Here is a 17,633-nt window from a genome sequence, read left to right on the forward strand (position 1 = left end):
TTCTGACTGTCCCATCAAAACTAAATTCAAAACAAGCCAATAGTATTAAGTATTAAGATCCACCCTCCTATTATTATTGGTTGCCCTGTTTGTTCACTTTCAGCATGTGTATTGGAATTGTGATTGTGACACCCAGCACAATTGCTTGTACGTGTATATGAGGGTGTTGACATCTTCATAGGCCTTTTTCGTTTATTTACATACACCACATGTATAACAATTTTGATTGTGCCGTCTACCGTCATTGTTTGCATATCTGGGTAGGGACATTTAAGACACTTAGTTACATAGATCTTCCTGTTGACTTATTAATAGCGATTGTATTCTTCAGTGTGATCATTGAATTGTATTGAGTTTGAATCATTATGCACTTTAATTGAATTTTCTGCTGTTTTATTATAGGATGTACCCAAACAATTTTATTTAAAACAAACCAATTAAATTGTTATACCTCCTTCCTGATATCACAAACTGTGACAAGTATGTTTTTGCCTGGATGTGTAATTCTAAATTGGCTGACAAATTTCAAAATGTTTTAAATTGTTGAATATTTAGTGTAACAAATATACAGATAAAGCTTTGTGATACAATTAACATACATTTTAGATTATATGTCATTGCATACATGTGTGTAAAAAAAGTGTGTACTTACCTTTTAGGGATTTTTTAAATTGGTACTTACTTTCTTTTTTAATCTGCTCGCATGCTATGTTGTTACTTTTGCAAGCATACATATGTTATGAGTTAATACAAACCTTTTTGCATTTTTTGGAACCCTGAAAATGTAAAGGGATAAGGTAGTTAGAAATTTATAGGGCAAAACCTTCCTAAATTACTCCTTCCACAGAATATTAAATATTAATATATTTGAGAATATATCTCTGCTCTATATTTTGCAAGAATTGCAATGTGTTCTTAGTAGCTGCCTTGTTATAATTATTTGTCAAATAATATTTTAATGTAAAATCTTTAGAAAATACTAAAGGCACATTAAATGACTTAAAATAACTACAAAATAATTGTTTCTATTTACCATATTATGGTATTTCTTCCTGTGCCTGCAGCTTTTTTCAAAAGTTCTCCTATTTTAAACCTTTAAAGTTGCCAGATAGGGAAACACTGTCTCCTCATACTGGGCACTGCCATCTTCAGCAACAGATTATTGTTGTTGCTGGCTTTTTCACAGCTGTATTATTTACTTTGGGTTAGTGTTTGTGATGATTCCCCAGTCACATACATGGACATTGTGTAACACAGCACCATCTGTTAGTAGAAAGTTCCTGGACATTGTTTAACCCAGCGCCATCTGTTGGTAGAAAGTTCCTGGACATTGTGTAACACAGCACCTTCTGTTGGTAGAGGGTTCCTGGTCACTAAAATGTGTACTGTGGAAAAAGACTAATTTGCTTATATTTTGCACAGGGTGACAATGAGTTTTATTGTTTATGCCCCTTTGAATCCCCTTCCTTTTGTCAGTTATATTTTATTATGTTGTTGCCTATATGCTTTCTCTATGGTTATGTTTATGTGGAGTGTGTCACTATAAGTTGAATGGTGTGTTGTAAGAGGCTAGTCCTGATTGAAATAAAGCATGATGAGTAGTTCCTTTTGGAATGGTTGGTCTTGCCTGTTTTTTTTTCTTCAGGGATTCCAGTGGCAGAGTTTTAGGACGTTCTTTCTTGCTACTCTTTTCCCTTTAATGAAGACCTGTTACAGAGTCTGCAGACCTGTAAGCAAATAGCTGGCCCTGTGAGTCACAAGTGTCTTTTTAAAGATGGTGCAGGCAAAGGAATCATTACTGGCCTGGAAGGAGGAGTGGAGCAGAGGGATCAATACCTGTCCAATTGGTGGTGCAGGCAAAGAAGTCAATTCCTGCATAGGAGGTAGCATTGGTAGAAGGATTGATACCTGCCTGGGAGGTGACACTGCCCACTGAGACCAACTCAGCTGGGGAAGATACAGCCACTGGCTTGAACCCTGTCAAAGCAATGATCTCTTTGGTGGCAGACCTACTATTCTAGTGCTGCCCCTTGGTGTGGACGGAGGAAGGGAGACCCCCTAGCAGAGATACAGCAACTTTCTTGGGGAACTGAATACCGGAGCTCCTTTACATTTGGTGGCAGCGGTGGGATCATCCCTTCTGCTCAGGGAAGGTCCAAACCACCACCGGGATCTGATCTCCATTGGGAGATCCTACGCAAGTGGCAGGTGAACAATGGATGGAGCAGCTGTAAGGTGTTTTGAAGAGGAGCACCCTTAAATATGTTTTGGAAGCCAGAGGACAAGTAGCCAGTAATAAATAAAAAAAAACTACCCTAATTGCAGAACTCATGGAAGGCGATTGGTCCCGCTCCCTGCCCTCGAATACTCCTGGTGTGTCAGATTTTCAGCAAGAAGCCTGGGGATGATTGGCCCTCTTAGGCCCCAAGCCCTCTCAGAAGATCATTCAGCGGTCTGATGTGATCTCCATGCAGCAGGTGGAGAGGGAGTTACCAGCATGGCCAAGATAGAGCATTGGCTAGAAAACATGGTCTCTCCGCACAGTGAGGACAGCGAAGGAAGAAGCAGTCCTTTGCTGCATTTAAAGTTTTCAATGAGGCCAAGGGGGACATTGATGGGTACCTTCAGGACTTCAAGGGGCAGTGTACCCTACAAGGTGTAGCCTTCAAGGACTGCATCACAATTTTGGCTGAAGCTTACCAGGTGGTCCCCAATCAAGAGAGCCTGGATTACAGCCGGATAAAAGAGAATTTGCTGGCCCGATATGCCATCACCCCAGAGGCTTACCACAGGGAATTCAGAGATTTGCAGAAAAAGAAGCAAGACACTTATGTGGAGTGAGCCTACTGAATGCATCGGGCCGCATCCAACTGGAAGCAGGGATGACAGACAACTTACCTTGGAAGATGCACTGCTGTTGCTACTTCTGGTGCAAATTTTCAATTACACAGCTCTGGAGGTTAGAGACTGGGTCCAGGACTGACAACCACTAACTGTCGTGGAAGCCATTTGCCTGGCCAATGAATATTAGAACACTAGACAGATGGAGTGGTCTGCCCCCAGAGGACTACCATGGTCCATGGCGCCTCAACCAGCACCACCAATTCCACACCAGGTGGCTCTCCTTAACTGACCTGTGGCTCCGAACAGATGGTCCGCACCCTGGTGCTATGGGTGCAATAGGGATGGCCACATCCAGAGCAACTTCACACAAGGAATGCCTTTGCAGATGTGGACATGATCACCACCAGGATCTGTTTGGGGAGCCACCCATCTGGTGGCCGAAAATCCTGACCCAGTGAGCTTAGTTGCAGAATGCAACCAGCAGCCACTGATTGATTTAGGAGCAGAACCCCCTTAAAACTGAGGATATATTGGAAAGGGTGCTCTATGAAGTGGACCCCATCCAAGCAGCAACCCAGGACAACTGATCAAACAGCCCAGGGTTTAAGAGACACTAGAGCTACTCTAACCTTAATACAACTGCATCAAGCTCAATCGAAGGGGAGGACTGGACGCAATATTGCCATCCGGGTGGAAGAGGGAGCAATACATTGGTTGCCCAACACTTGAGTACATTTGGATTGGGGTGCCGGAGCTCGTACCATAGAGGCCCAGGATCCTGAAAGATCTGCTGACTGAAGTGTTGTTGTGGAACGACCTGGGTTAACTGACATCAGCGTTTGCAAGATCTACTGGACCCATGCTTAAGAAGGCATACCCGGTTACCCCCGAGTCCAAGCATTAACTGCAGCCTGCCAATAGACGGAGGGAGCCCAGGTAAGACCACATTTCCCTTACTCAACCATAGCAGCATTCCCCAACTCCACCCTTGCATCATACCGCTCGAGGGCAGAGGCAGCCCACACAGGGGTGGATGGGGAGCACATAGAGTGGAATCAGCGACGGAGAGGGGAGGTAGTGGAGCCACACAAGACAACTAGTAGTCACTCAAAAGTACAGTCTCAAGCTCCTTAGGCTAGCCCATGACATCCCACTAACATGCATAAGGGACACACATTTATATTATCTAACGCATTTTTCTTGCTCGAGGGTACTGATGATGTCCGGCACTACTGTCACTCTTGCGACATATGCCATTGAGTAGGACAGAGGGGTGATCACCCTAAAGCTCCACTCTGCTCCATGCTGGTAGTGGGGTAACTGTGGCTATAGTAGGGTACCTAGTTAAGCCTAGCCCCGTGGTTAAATAATACATTCTTACCCTGATATCCAGAGGCAGTCACACTCACAAATATACATGCCAAGACTGGCTGATGCCCTGATTACCCAGGGTAGGGTTCCCCCCGGGAGATAGTGTCAGACCAAGAAACCCAGTGTACACCTGAGCTAACTCAGCAACTTTGTGGGATTAAGCCAATCTAGAGTTCCCCATACCATCCCAAGACTAATGGTCTCTGTGAAAGGTTCAACGGGACCCTGAAACAGATGCTCTAGACCTTTGTAGCCTCTAGCAGAGACTGGGATATATTCCTGATGCATATTCTCTTTGCCTATCGAGAAGTGCTCCAGGAATCAACAGGTTTCTTTCTCACTGTTTGAGTTATTGTACGAGAGGAGGGTTGGGGGACTCCTAGATCTACTTAGGGAATACTGGGAGGGGAAGACAGAGGAGGAAGAAACCCCTATCATCCCGTGTTAGTATTTTGGGATATCTGTGGTAGCTGTGAGAATCTTCAAGAAAATAAACCTGGCAGAAGGTCTGGTATGACCAGGGTGCCCAGAACCGTTGCTTCTGGGTGGGGTAGAAGATCTAATAAGTTGCAGGCTGCAAGGTAGGGCTCCTATATTTTAGTCGAGAAGCTATACGACACCACATATCTCTTTCATGATTTAGATATGCAATTTTAAACAACTTTATAATTTATTTCTGTTATCTAATTTGCTTCATTTTCTTGATATCCTTTGCTTAAATGCATATCTAGATAGGCTCAGTAACTGCTGATTGGTGGCTGCTCATAGATGCCTCGTGCGATTGGTTCACCCATGTGATTTGCTATTTCTTCAACAAAGGATATCTAAAGAATGAAGCAAATTAGATAATTGAAGTACATTGGAATGTTGTTTAAAACCGTGTCCTCTATCTGAATCATGAAAGAAAAATTTTGGGTTACGTGCATAGGGACAAGGCATTAGTGGAGGTATGTGCGCCTGCTACAGAGGAGGTAGATAGCACCACTCTCCCTGATCTGTTAGAGGAGGTGAGTAAAGCATGGTCACCGGAAGAAGTAAGGTTAGGTGTGGGTCTAGGAGCTTGGGAACAGGAGCAGATCAACTCCCTGCTCTAAGACAGGAGGGACGTGTTTTGGCCAGGCCAGGATATACTAGATTTAATGGTACACCATGTAGTAACACCAGAGCAGGACATTTTTTGGCAACCCGCTTATCGGATACCTGATGCTGTAAGAGAAAGTATTATAAAGGAGATACAGGAAATGTTGGACATGGGAGTCATTGAGCACACCACCAATTTTGTCAATTACCAACGCTTAAATGATAAAACCATGACTGATGCCTACCCCCTGCCCAGGGTGTATGAATTATGGGATCGTATCGCCTGACAAAATTTTCTGACCACCATTGATCTATGTAAAGTGTGTTGGCAGATTCCCCTTCACAGAGGCCATCCCCAAGTCCTCCTTTATCACCCCATTTGACCAATATCAGTTTACAGTCATGCACTTCGCCCTGAAAAATACCCTTGCCACTTTCCAATGGATGGTAGAACGTCTCTTTGATGGCCTCCAAGATTTTGCATATGCCTACTGAGATGCCATATATAGTGCTATGTGGGAAGAATACTTGGGTCACATAGGGGAGTTATTGGACAGAATCAGGGCCACAGGGTTGACGTTGAAGTTGGAAAAGTGTCACTTAGGGTTGCGGAAGTACAGTCTTTCGGCCATTGGGTGGACTGTGGGAAGCAAATACTGGAGCCGGATAAAATATAGGCTATCACCAACTAGCAGGTTCCCCTGAGCCAAGACTCCGGTCCTAGCCTTCTTGGGTTTCAAAAGTTTGCCCCAACTATAGAACCCTAGCCCAACTTCTGACTGACCTGACTAAAAAAAGCCTTTCACAGACAGGTCCTCTGCTCCCCCGCATGCTGACAGCTCTGACCCACATCCCGGTCCTGGCTGCTTCTGATCCATCTAAACGATTCCTTGTCCACACAGATAACTCCATTTTTGGACTGGGAACAGTTTTGAGCCAGGTTGGGGAGGACTGAGGGAAGAATTCAGTTGGAAGCTCCTGCCATGAGAAGTCAGCTAAGTGGCTGTAAAAAAAGAATGTTTGCCGCTGGTCTGGGCCCTCAAGAATCTGCAACCTTATTTGTACAGCCAAGACTTCACCATGCTCATGGATCACAACCCCCTGGTCTGGCTGAATAGAGTGGCCGGTAAAAGCTAGGCTGTTGTGCTAGAGCTTAGCTCTACAGCCTTACAACTTTACCTTCCAGTACCGGCCTTGGAGGCTCCTCAGGCAGAGGGGTCAATACTTGCCTGGGAGGCGACATAGGCAGAGGAATCGATACCTGCCTGGGAGGCTGTGTAGGCAGAGGGATTGATACTTTTCTAGGAGGTGATGCTGCCCACTGAGACCAGCCCAGCTGGGGGAGATATAGCCGCTGGCTTGACCCCGGTCTCAGCAATGATCTCTCTGGTGGCAGACCCACTATTTTTGTGCTGTCTCTGGGTTGGACAGAGGAAGGAAGACCCCTAATGGAGATACTGCAGCTTTCTCCCGTGTTCTTGGGAACTGAGTACCACTACAGTGTGCATGATACGACATGTGAGTTTTAAATTTTTTATGCAGTTTTAAAATTACACAAAATATATTAAAATAACAGAGCAATGCAGCTGCAGCAAAAAAAGTACAGCTTCTGCTCTATATCATGCACCTAACCTGAAGCACATTATACAATTGTCAAAAAGCTTGCAACATAACTGCCTTTATCACAGGCTGTAAGAATGCCTACGCTCCAAGATGGGGGGCGCCCAGTATGAAGAGGTGTAGATTCACTATCTGGCAACTTTAAGGGGTTAAAATAGGAGAGAGACTGTGAAGAGAGCAGAAAGAAATGCAGGAAAAGCAATAGTATCTTGAAAAGCCCAATGATTATTGCCTTGGTTGGAGACAGTTAAGTACAGGCACATGACTTACTGAACTGATCGTTTTTATTTTTTTTACTTTGAATATTGAATCATTTCTTGGGAATCCAAACTTTGAGTTAAAGTGAAAGTAAATACATGGGAGCCGGATTTACCGAACGGCTATTGCCTAAGAGATGAAAACGTCAATTTTTTTTTTAGCCGTGTGCTGCTGTAGCAGCTAAGACTAGCGATCAGTTAAAACAAATAAAGGAGCTTTCTACATGAAGTATCTTATACTTCATGAATGAAAGTCTCCTTTATTTATTTCAAAAGTCAATCCTAGCGTTTGTAAAACGCTAGGATTTACTTTCACTTTAAGGTATAGTTTAAGATTAATTCAAATTTGTTTTGTCTTGTAATATTAATAGAAATAGGTAGACCCTGATTGTTTTGTTATGTATATATGTGTAGATTATATAAGTATTATCATAATATTATTATATTGGAGCATTTCCTTTTGTTTATTTGCATATTGTGAATGGTATTTTACAAAATTAGTATGACAGTGAAGTTATGCATAAAGAAAAGGTGCCTGTATTTGTAATATAGTGACCTCAGTCGTGGTTAAAGGGACACTAAAGTCAAAATTAAACTTTCATGATTCAGATAGAGAATGCAGTTTTAAGAGATTTTCCAGTTTACTTTCGTTATCAAATTATGAACAGTCTTTTTATATGCACATTCTCTGAGGCACTAGCTACTGGGGAATGTGCACAAGTGCATTCATATATGAGTCTATGATTGGCTGATGGTTGTCACATGATACAGGGGGCCAGCAAAATGAAGTATATTTGTCAGAAAACAATATTGCTCATTTAAAATTTAGAGTGAGTGCTATAGCATTGTATTTTTATTATGCAGTTCTATTGTATTTACTGGTCATTTAATATCTGTCTCATGCTTATGTTACTCTTCAGATGAGAAGACAAGTGTAATTAGTGAGCTGTCAGAGTTAAGGAAGCAGCTGAGAAGTGAGCAGAAACGTTTAGAGGGCCGATTGCATGATGCTGATAGGGACGACACATCTTCTGCCTCTATAAGTGGGTAAGGAGTTTTTGCTATTCTCTAGATGTGAAGAAATTGACCACTGAAATATAAAGTAAAAAGGAAATAACATTTATTTATGTATATCCTTAAATTTTTAGTACTTGCACAAATATATATATATGATAGCACCACACTCACTCTACTCGCACTTACACATTTTTTTATACAATGTTTACAGGGTTAATCCCCCTTTCTCTTGCAAGATGTATTGAGTCCACGGATTCATCCAATACTTGTGGGATATTCTCCTTCCCAACAGGAAGTGGCAAAGAGAGCACCCACAGCAGAGCTGTCTATATAGCTCCTCCCCTAACTCCACCCCCCAGTCATTCTCTTTGCCGGCTCTAAGCAATAGGAAGGGTAAAGTGATTGTGGTGACAAAAATGTTAGTTTTTATTTTCTCAAGCAAGAGTTTGTTATTTTAAATGGTACCGGAGTGTACTATTTAATCTCAGGCAGAAAGGAGATGAAAATTTCTGCATGGAGGATGATGATCTTAGCACTTTGTAACTAAGATCCACTGCTGTTCCCACAGAGGCTGAGGAGTACAGAAAACTTCAGTTGGGGGAACGGTTTGCAGGTTAAGCTGCACTGAGGTATGTTCAGTCATTTTTTTTTCTAGACAGACTGTGATATTTCTAGAAAAGGCTGCAATATCCCCATGAGGGAAGGGTAAGCTGTATTCAGAGACTTAGTGTGGAATTTTCAGCTTGCATAAAGGGGCTAAATTAATACTGGTTGACACTTATGAGGGCTAACGTTTTTATTAGAGATAAATGTTTTTGAGGGAATTTTTGGAGGTTCATTTGGCTTGTTTAGGTTTATTAACCCACATGGCTAGATTAGAAACGCTTTAAAGTGTTTCTTTAAGGCCCCACAGACATTGAGTGTGGTGGGAGGGGCCTATTTTCGCGCCTCAGATGCGCAGTTGTTTTTCCATGGCAAGACATCAAGCTGCTACACCGGAGGGTCCTGCTGTAATTTGAGGGCCAATTTGAAGTATTTTCCCTCAAAATTAATCCCTAAGGGCAGGTAGGCGCCACAGCAGAGCTGTGGCAAGGTGCTGAACGTTTCTTTTCCGTTTTTTTGACGTTTGTCAATCCGGTTTTTACATTAAGGGGTTAAATGTTTATTTTGCTAGTGGGGCAATCTTACTAAAGCTTTAAGAATACACTGTAAAACTTTCGAAAAGTTTACTGCTTTTTTTTACAATGTTTTGCAGAACGTGTGCACTTTTTTTCTCTTAAAGGCACAGTACCATTATTTCTATTTGTTGTTTTTACTTTGAATAAAGTGTTTTCCAAGCTTGCTTGTTTCATTACTAGCCTGTTAAACATGTCTGACATTAAGGAAACTCCTTGTTCAATGTGTTTAGAAGCCATTGTGGAACCCCCTCTTAGAATGTGTCCCACTTGCACTGATATGTCTATAAATTTTAAAGAGCATATTGTAGCACTTAAAAATATAGCGCTAGATCTATCGATATCCTATCAAGACATTCTCAATCCCCCCATTTACTTTAAATCTACCTACATTATCATGTGGGAAAGAGATCTTGGATTCCAAGCCTCTCAGGAAGAGTGGTCCAAAGCCGTGACTGTGACCAAACGGGCCCTTCATTGCGTCACGCTACTGGAATTATACCTCAAGAAATGCTTGCAATGGCACATCACTCCATTGCGACTCTATAAAATATCCCCGGTGAATTCTCTGCTTTGCTGGAGAGGCTGTGGGCAGGTAGGATTGCCGGCGCACATATGGTGGGAATGCCCTGTCTTGCAGCCCTTATGGGCCATGCTCTCACACAGATGCTCCTTAGAGGACCCGAACCTCTGGCGAACTCCACAGAAAGCATTGTTTCATCTTGGGGTGGGGCTCCCCCTCTCCCCGGTGGGTCTCCTTAACATTTATCTACTGATGGCCATTAAGCTTATAATTGCACGTAAATGGAAACAACCCATTATTCCCAATTGGCAAGACTTGATCAAAATCATGGATTATTTGGAGGTAATGGAAAACCCCATATTCACCTCAAACAATAAGATCTCCTTACATTGTCAAACATGGGAACTCTGGAGGAAAATTAGGTCCCCTTCCACTTAAATAGTACCAACGAGTCAAGTAGATCATCTGCTCCTCTCACCCCCTCAGCCTTGTCTCCCATTCCTCTGACTTTCCCCCGCTATCCTTTTGACTCCCCTCCTCCCCCTTTTTTTTTTTTTTCTTCTTCTCCCCCTCCTCTTTTTCTTCACTAGTGTTCGGGTTCCTCCCCTCTACAATACGATGGAGTAATTATATATCCTTCTTATTAGAAATCAGACTTTCATACACATACTTAAGTATTATTACTTATCATTATCTGATTCGCACGCCACATATACAGCTTCTCACATCGATATGAACACACCTAGCAGCCCTTCAAATATTAATGGTTATTGTCTTTATGTGCTTAGTGCTGGATCACAATGTATATCTATGTAAAATTATTTCTGAGGTTTTCTTACACACAATGTGTTATGTTACTTATTCAAAAACAAAAACTGAATAACACTGTAATATTGACATGCCTTGTATGTATTTGAATGTTCTTTGTTATTTTATTTGCATAACCTCAATAAAAAACATTTATAAAAAAAAAAAAAATAGCGCTAGATGATTCTCAGACAGAAAGAAATGAGGTTATGTCATCTAGCTCTCCCCAAGTGTCACAACCAGTAACGCCCGCACAAGTGACGCCAAGTACCTCTAGTGCGTCAACTTCGTTTACCTTACAAGACATGGCCGCAGTTTTGAATACGACCCTCACAGAGGTTTTATCTAAACTGCCTGGCTTACAAGGGAAGCGCGATAGCTCTGGGTTAAGAACAGATGCTGAGCCTTCTGACGCTTTAGTAGCCGTATCCGATATACCCTCACAATGCTCTGAAGTAGGGGTAAGGGATTTGCTGTCTGAGGGAGAGATTTCTGATTCAGGTAAGACGCTCCCTCAGACAGATTCTGATATGACGGCCTTTAAATTTAAGCTTGAACACCTCCGCTTGTTGCTCAGGGAGGTATTAGCGACTCTGGATGATTGTGACCCTATAGTGGTTCCAGAGAAATTGTGTAAAATGGACAAATACCTAGAGGTTCCTGTTTACACTGATGTTTTTCCTGTCCCTAAGAGGATTGCGAACATTGTCACTAGGGAGTGGGATAGACCAGGTATTCCGTTCGCTGACACCATGCGGGACTCGTGGCAGACGGTCCCTAAGGTGGAGGGAGCTATTTCTACTCTCGCCAAGCGCACAACTATACCTATTGAAGACAGTTGTGCTTTCAAAGATCCTATGGATAAAAAATTAGAGGGTCTCCTAAAGAAAATTTTTGTTCATCAAGGTTTTCTTCTCCAACCTATTGCGTGCATTGTTCCTGTAACTACTGCAGTTGCTTTCTGGTTCAAGGCTCTGGAAGAGGCTCTTCAGATGGAGACCCCATTAGAGGATATTATGGATAGAATTAAGGCTCTTAAGCTGGCTAATTCTTTCATTACAGATGCCGCTTTTCAACTGGCTAAATTAGCGACAAAGAATTCAGGTTTTGCCATTTTAGCGCGCAGGGCGTTATGGCTTAAGTCCTGGTCAGCTGTGTCGTCAAAATCTAAACTTTTGAACACCCTTTCAAAGGAAAGACCCTATTCGGGCCTGAACTGAAGGAGATTATTTCAGACATCACTTGGGGGAAAGGCCATGCCCTCCCTCAGGATAAAACAAATAAAATGAGGACCAAGCAAAATAATTTTCGTTCCTTTCGAAACTTCAAGGGTGGTCCCGCTTCCTCTTCCCCTGCTGCAAAGCAAGAGGGGAATTTTGCTCAATCCAAGTCAGTCTGGAGACCTAACCAGGCTTGGAACAAGGGTAAACAGGCCAAGAAGCCTTCTGCTGCCTCCAAGACAGAATGAAGGGGTAGCCCCCGATCCGGGACCGGATCTAGTGGGGGGCAGACTCTCTCTCTTCGCTCAGGCTTGGGCAAGAGATGTCACGATTCCTGGGCTTTAGAAATTGTTTCCCAGGGATATCTTCTGGACTTCAAAGATTCCCCCCCAAGGGGGAGATTTCACATTTCTCAATTGTCTGCAAATCAGACAAAAAGAGAGGCTTTCTTACTCTGTGTAGAAGACCTACATACCATGGGAGTGATTCACCCAGTTCCAAAAGCGGAGCAGGGGCTAGGGTTTTACTCAAACCTGTTTGTGGTTCCCAAAAAAGAAGGAACTGTCAGACCAATCTTTCAAGATGGAGACTATTCGGACTATTCTGCCGCTGATCCAGGAAGGTCAATATATGACCACCGTGGACTTAAAGGATGCGTATCTGCACATCCCTATTCACAGAGATCATCACCAATTTCTCAGGTTCGCCTTTCTGGACAGGCATTACCAGTTTGTGGCCCTTCCATTCGGGTTGGCCACGGCTCCCAGGATTTTCACAAAGGTGCTAGGGTCCCTTCTGGTGGTTCTAAGACCGCGGGGCATAGCAGTGGCGCCTTATCTAGACGACATCTTAATTCAAGCGTCGACTTTCCAACTAGCCAAGTCTCACACAGACATCGTGTTGGCTTTTCTGAGATCTCATGGATGGAAGGTGAACATAAAAAGAGTTCTCTCTTCCCTTTCACAAGAGTTTCCTTCCTAGGGACTCTGATAGACTCGGTAGAAATGAAAATATTTCTGACGGAGGTCAGGAAATCAAAACTTGCAACCACCTGCCGAGCTCTTCATTCCATTCCTCGACCGTTAGTGGCTCAGTGTATGGAGGTAATCGGACTAATGGTAGCGGCAATGGACATAGTTCCATTTGCTCGCCTACACCTCAGACCACTGCAACTATGCATGCTCGAACAGTGGAATGGGGATTATGCAGATTTATCTCCTCAGATATATCTGGATCAGGAGACCAGAGATTCTCTTCTCTGGTGGTTGTCACAGGTTCACCTGTCCCGGGGAATGTGTTTCCGCAGGCCAGAGTGGGTCATAGTAACGACAGATGCCAGCCTACTGGGCTGGGGTGCAGTCTGGAACTCCCTGAAAGCACAGGGTTTATGGACTCAGGAGGAGGCTCTCCTCCCGATAAACATTCTAGAACTAAGAGCGATATTCAATGCGCTTCAGGCGTGGCCTCAACTGCCTGCGGCCAAATTCATCAGATTTCAGTCGGACAACATCACGACTGTAGCTTATATCAATCATCAAGGAGGAACACTGAGTTCTCTAGCGATGATAGAGGTGACCAAAATAATCCGATGGGCAGAGACTCACTCTTGCCATCTTTCAGCAATCCATATCCCAGGGGTAGAGAACTGGGAGGCGGATTTCCTAAGTCGTCCGACTTTTCATCCGGGGGAGTGGGAGCTCCATCCGGAAGTATTTGCCCAACTGATTCAGCTATGGGGCACACCAGAATTAGATCTGATGGCGTCTCGTCAGAACGACAAACTTCCTTGTTACGGATCCAGGTCAAGGGATCCCCAAGCAGTACTGATAGATGCTCTAGCAGTGCCCTGGTCCTTCAACCTGGCCTATGTGTTTCCACCATTTCCTCTCCTTCCTCGTCTGATTGCCAGAATCAAGCAGGAGAGAGCTTCAGTGATTTTGATAGCACCTGCGTGGCCACGCAGGACGTGGTATGCAGATCTGGTGGACATGTCATCCGTTCCACCGTGGACTCTGCCAATGAGGCAGGACCTTCTAATTCAAGGTCCATTCAAGCATCCAAATCTAATTTCTCTGCGTCTGACTGCTTGGAGATTGAACCCCTGGTTTTATCAAAGGTTTCTCTGAGTCGGTCATTGATACCTTGATTCAGGCTAGAAAGCCTGTCACCAGGAAAATCTATCATAATATATGGCGTAAATATCTTTATTGGTGTGAACCCAAGGGTTACTCATGGAGTAAGATTAGGATTCCTAGGATTTTGTCTTTTCTCCAAGAAGGATTGGAGAAGGGATTATCAGCTAGTTCCTTTAAAGGACAGATATCTGCTTGTCTATTGTTTTACACAAGCGTCTGGCAGATGTTCCAGACGTTCAGGCGTTTAGTCAGGCTTTGGTTAGAATCAAGCCTGTGTTTAAGCCTGTTGCTCCGCCATGGAGTTTAAATTTAGTTCTTAAGATTCTTCAAGGGGTTCCGTTTGAACCTATGCATTCCATAGATATTAAGCTTCTATCTTGGAAAGTTCTGTTTTTAGTAGCTATCTCTTCGGCTCGAAGAGTTTCTGAATTATCTGTTTTACAGTGTGACTCAGCTTATCTTGTTTTCCATGCGGATAAGGTGGTTTTGCGTACCAAACTTGGATTCCTTCCTAAGGTTGTTTCTAATAGGAACATCAATCAGGAAATTGTTGTTCCTTCTCTGTGTCCTAATCCTTCTTCCAAGAAGGAACGTCTGTTGCACAACCTAGATGTGGTTCGTGCTTTAAAGTTCTACTTACAAGCAACTAAAGATTTCCGTCAAAAAGGCTACGGCGACCTCTCTTTCTTTTTGGCTGAAAAGCATCATCCATTTGGCTTATGAGACTGCTGGCCAGCAGCCTCCTGAAAGGATTACTGCTCACTCTACTAGAGCAGTGGCTTCCACATGGGCTTTTAAAAATGAGGCTTCTGTTGAACAGATTTGTAAGGCGGCGACTTGGTCTTCGCTTCATACTTTTTCCAAATTTTACAAATTTTATACTTTTGCTTCTTCGGAGGCTATTTTTGGGAGAAAGGTTCTACAAGCAGTGGTGCCTTCCGATTAGGTACCTGTCTTGTCCCTCCCTTCATCCGTGTCCTAAAGCTTTGGTATTGGTATCCCACAAGTATTGGATGAATCCGTGGACTCGATACATCTTGCAAGAGAAAACAAAATTTATGCTTACCTGATAAATTTCTTTCTCTTGTGATGTATCGAGTCCACGGCCCACCCTGTCTATTTAAGACAGGTACTATATTTTATTAAAAAACTTCAGTCACCTCTGCACCCTATAGTTTCTCCTTTTTCTTCCTAACCTTCGGTCGAATGACTGGGGAGTGGAGTTAGGGGAGGAGCTTTATAGACAGCTCTGCTGTGGGTGCTCTCTTTGCCACTTCCTGTTGGGAAGGAGAATATCCCACAAGTATTGGATGAATCCGTGGACTCGATACATCGCAAGAGAAAGAAATTTATCAGGTAAGCATAAATTTTGTTTTTCAGACAATACAAGTACACTAAATAATAGGAAGCACAAACACTCTTAGCGTCCTCCAGCTCTTGATACTGAAAGTGCAAAGTTTAAGACAAGAACATACCTCCCTCTAGCTCTGAGGGCCATAGCAGTGGAGGATCAGATCATTCCACACTCGGTGAACACCAGAAGAAGCACACACTACTCTACTCGTGTACATAAAATTAGCAAAAGCATTTATTGGCAAAATGTTAAAAACATCAGACAGACATGGCAATGTGTCTAAGGCAGTGGGAATCTAACACGTTTCACGCCCCCTAGTGGCGCTTATTCATAGACTAACCCATATCAGCTATCTTACCCTATTTATAGGCATATATTGGGAGATTTAACTCTCTCTTCTCCAAATTAAACAACCGTTTTAAAAACACATTAATACATTGCTTTAGACATTGAAATAGTTACCTATAATACTTTTAACTCATAATTTCAATATTTATGTGCAGCTACTCATTAAAGGGACAGTCAAGTCCAAAATAAACTTTTATGATTCAAAAAGGGCATGTAATTGTAAACAACGTTCCAATTTAGTTTTATCACCAATTTTGCTTTGTTCTCTCTGTATTCTTAGTTGAAAGCTAACCCTAGGTAGGTTCATATGCTAATTTCTTAGACATTGATGGCCGCCTCTAATCTGAATGCATTTTGACAGTTTTTCACCACTAGAGGGCATTAGTTCATGTGTGTCATAAAGATAACATTGAGCTCACGCACGTGAAGTTACCTAGGAATCAGCACTAATTGGCTAAAATGCAAGTCTGTTAAAAAAAACTGAAATAAGGGGGCAGTTTGCAGAGGCATAGATACAATGTAATTACAGAGGTAAAACGTGTATTATTATAACCGTGTTGGTTATGCAAAACTGGATACTGGGTAATAAAGGGATTATCTATCTTTTTAAACTACACAAATTCTGGTGTTGACTGTCCCTTTAAGCAGAAAGTAAATTCAGCAAGTTTGAAAAATCTGTGTATATTTTCTCACGTATTGATAATCAAATTGGCACTTTAAGATACTTTTGAACACAACCACTACAAAACATAAGAGTGATCTCATACACTGAGGTATTGAAAAACAGAGAGGCCTAGATTTAGAGTTCGGCGGTAGCCGTCAAAACCAGCGTTAGAGGCTCCTAACGCTGGTTTTGGCCGCCCGCTGGTATTTGGAGTCAGTGATTAAAGGGTCTAACGCTCACTTTACAGCCGCGACTTTTCCATACCGCAGATCCCCCTACGCCATTTGCGTAGCCTATCTTTTCAATGGGATCTTTCTAACGCTGGTATTTAGAGTCGTTTCTGCAGTGAGCGTTAGAAATCTAACGACAAGATTCCAGCCGCCTGAAAAAAGCAGGAGTTAAGAGCTTTCTGGCTAACGCCGGTTTATAAAGCTCTTAACTACTGTACCCTAAAGTACACTAACACCCATAAACTACCTATGTACCCCTAAACCGAGCTCCCCCCACATCGCCGACACTCGATTAAAATTTTTAACCCCTAATCTGCCGACCGCCACCTACGTTATACTTATGTACCCCTAATCTGCTGCCCCTAACCCCGCCGACCCCTATATTATATTTATTAACCCCTAACTTGCCCCACACAACGTCGCCGCAAGCTACTTAAAATAATTAACCCCTAATCTTCCGACCGCAAATCGCCGCCACCTACGTTATCCCTATGTACCCCTAATCTTCTGCCCCTAACATCGCCGACCCCTATGTTATATTTATTAACCCCTAATCTGCCCCCCACAACGTCGCCGACACCTGCCTACACTTATTAACCCCTAATCTGCCGAGCGGACCTGAGCGCTACTATAATAAAGTTATTAACCCCTAATCCGCCTCACTAACCCTATCATAAATAGTATTAACCCCTAATCTGCCCTCCCTAACATCGCCGACACCTACCTTCAATTATTAACCCCTAATCTGCCGACCGGAGCTCACCGCTATTCTAATAAATGTATTAACCCCTAAAGCTAAGTCTAACCCTAACACTAACACCCCCCTAAGTTAAATATAATTTTTATCTAACGAAATAAATTAACTCTTATTAAATAAATGATTCCTATTTAAAGCTAAATACTTACCTGTAAAATAAACCCTAATATAGCTACAATATAAATTACATTTATATTATAGCTATTTTAGGATTAATATTTATTTTACAGG

General features: G+C 42.8%; 1 protein-coding gene across 1 annotated transcript in view; it reads left to right on the forward strand.

Annotated features, from left to right (window-relative positions):
- Nucleotides 1-17,633, forward strand: part of CSPP1 (centrosome and spindle pole associated protein 1) — a 411,029-nt gene that overhangs the window by 310,764 nt on the left and 82,632 nt on the right. The window contains exon 25 of the mRNA XM_053715098.1: nucleotides 8,093-8,219. Coding sequence (XP_053571073.1) covers nucleotides 8,093-8,219 — 127 coding nt within the window. The remainder of the gene's footprint in view (nucleotides 1-8,092; nucleotides 8,220-17,633) is intronic.

Source organism: Bombina bombina, chromosome 5, assembly GCF_027579735.1.
Source record: "Bombina bombina isolate aBomBom1 chromosome 5, aBomBom1.pri, whole genome shotgun sequence".
NCBI classification, from domain to species: domain Eukaryota; kingdom Metazoa; phylum Chordata; class Amphibia; order Anura; family Bombinatoridae; genus Bombina; species Bombina bombina.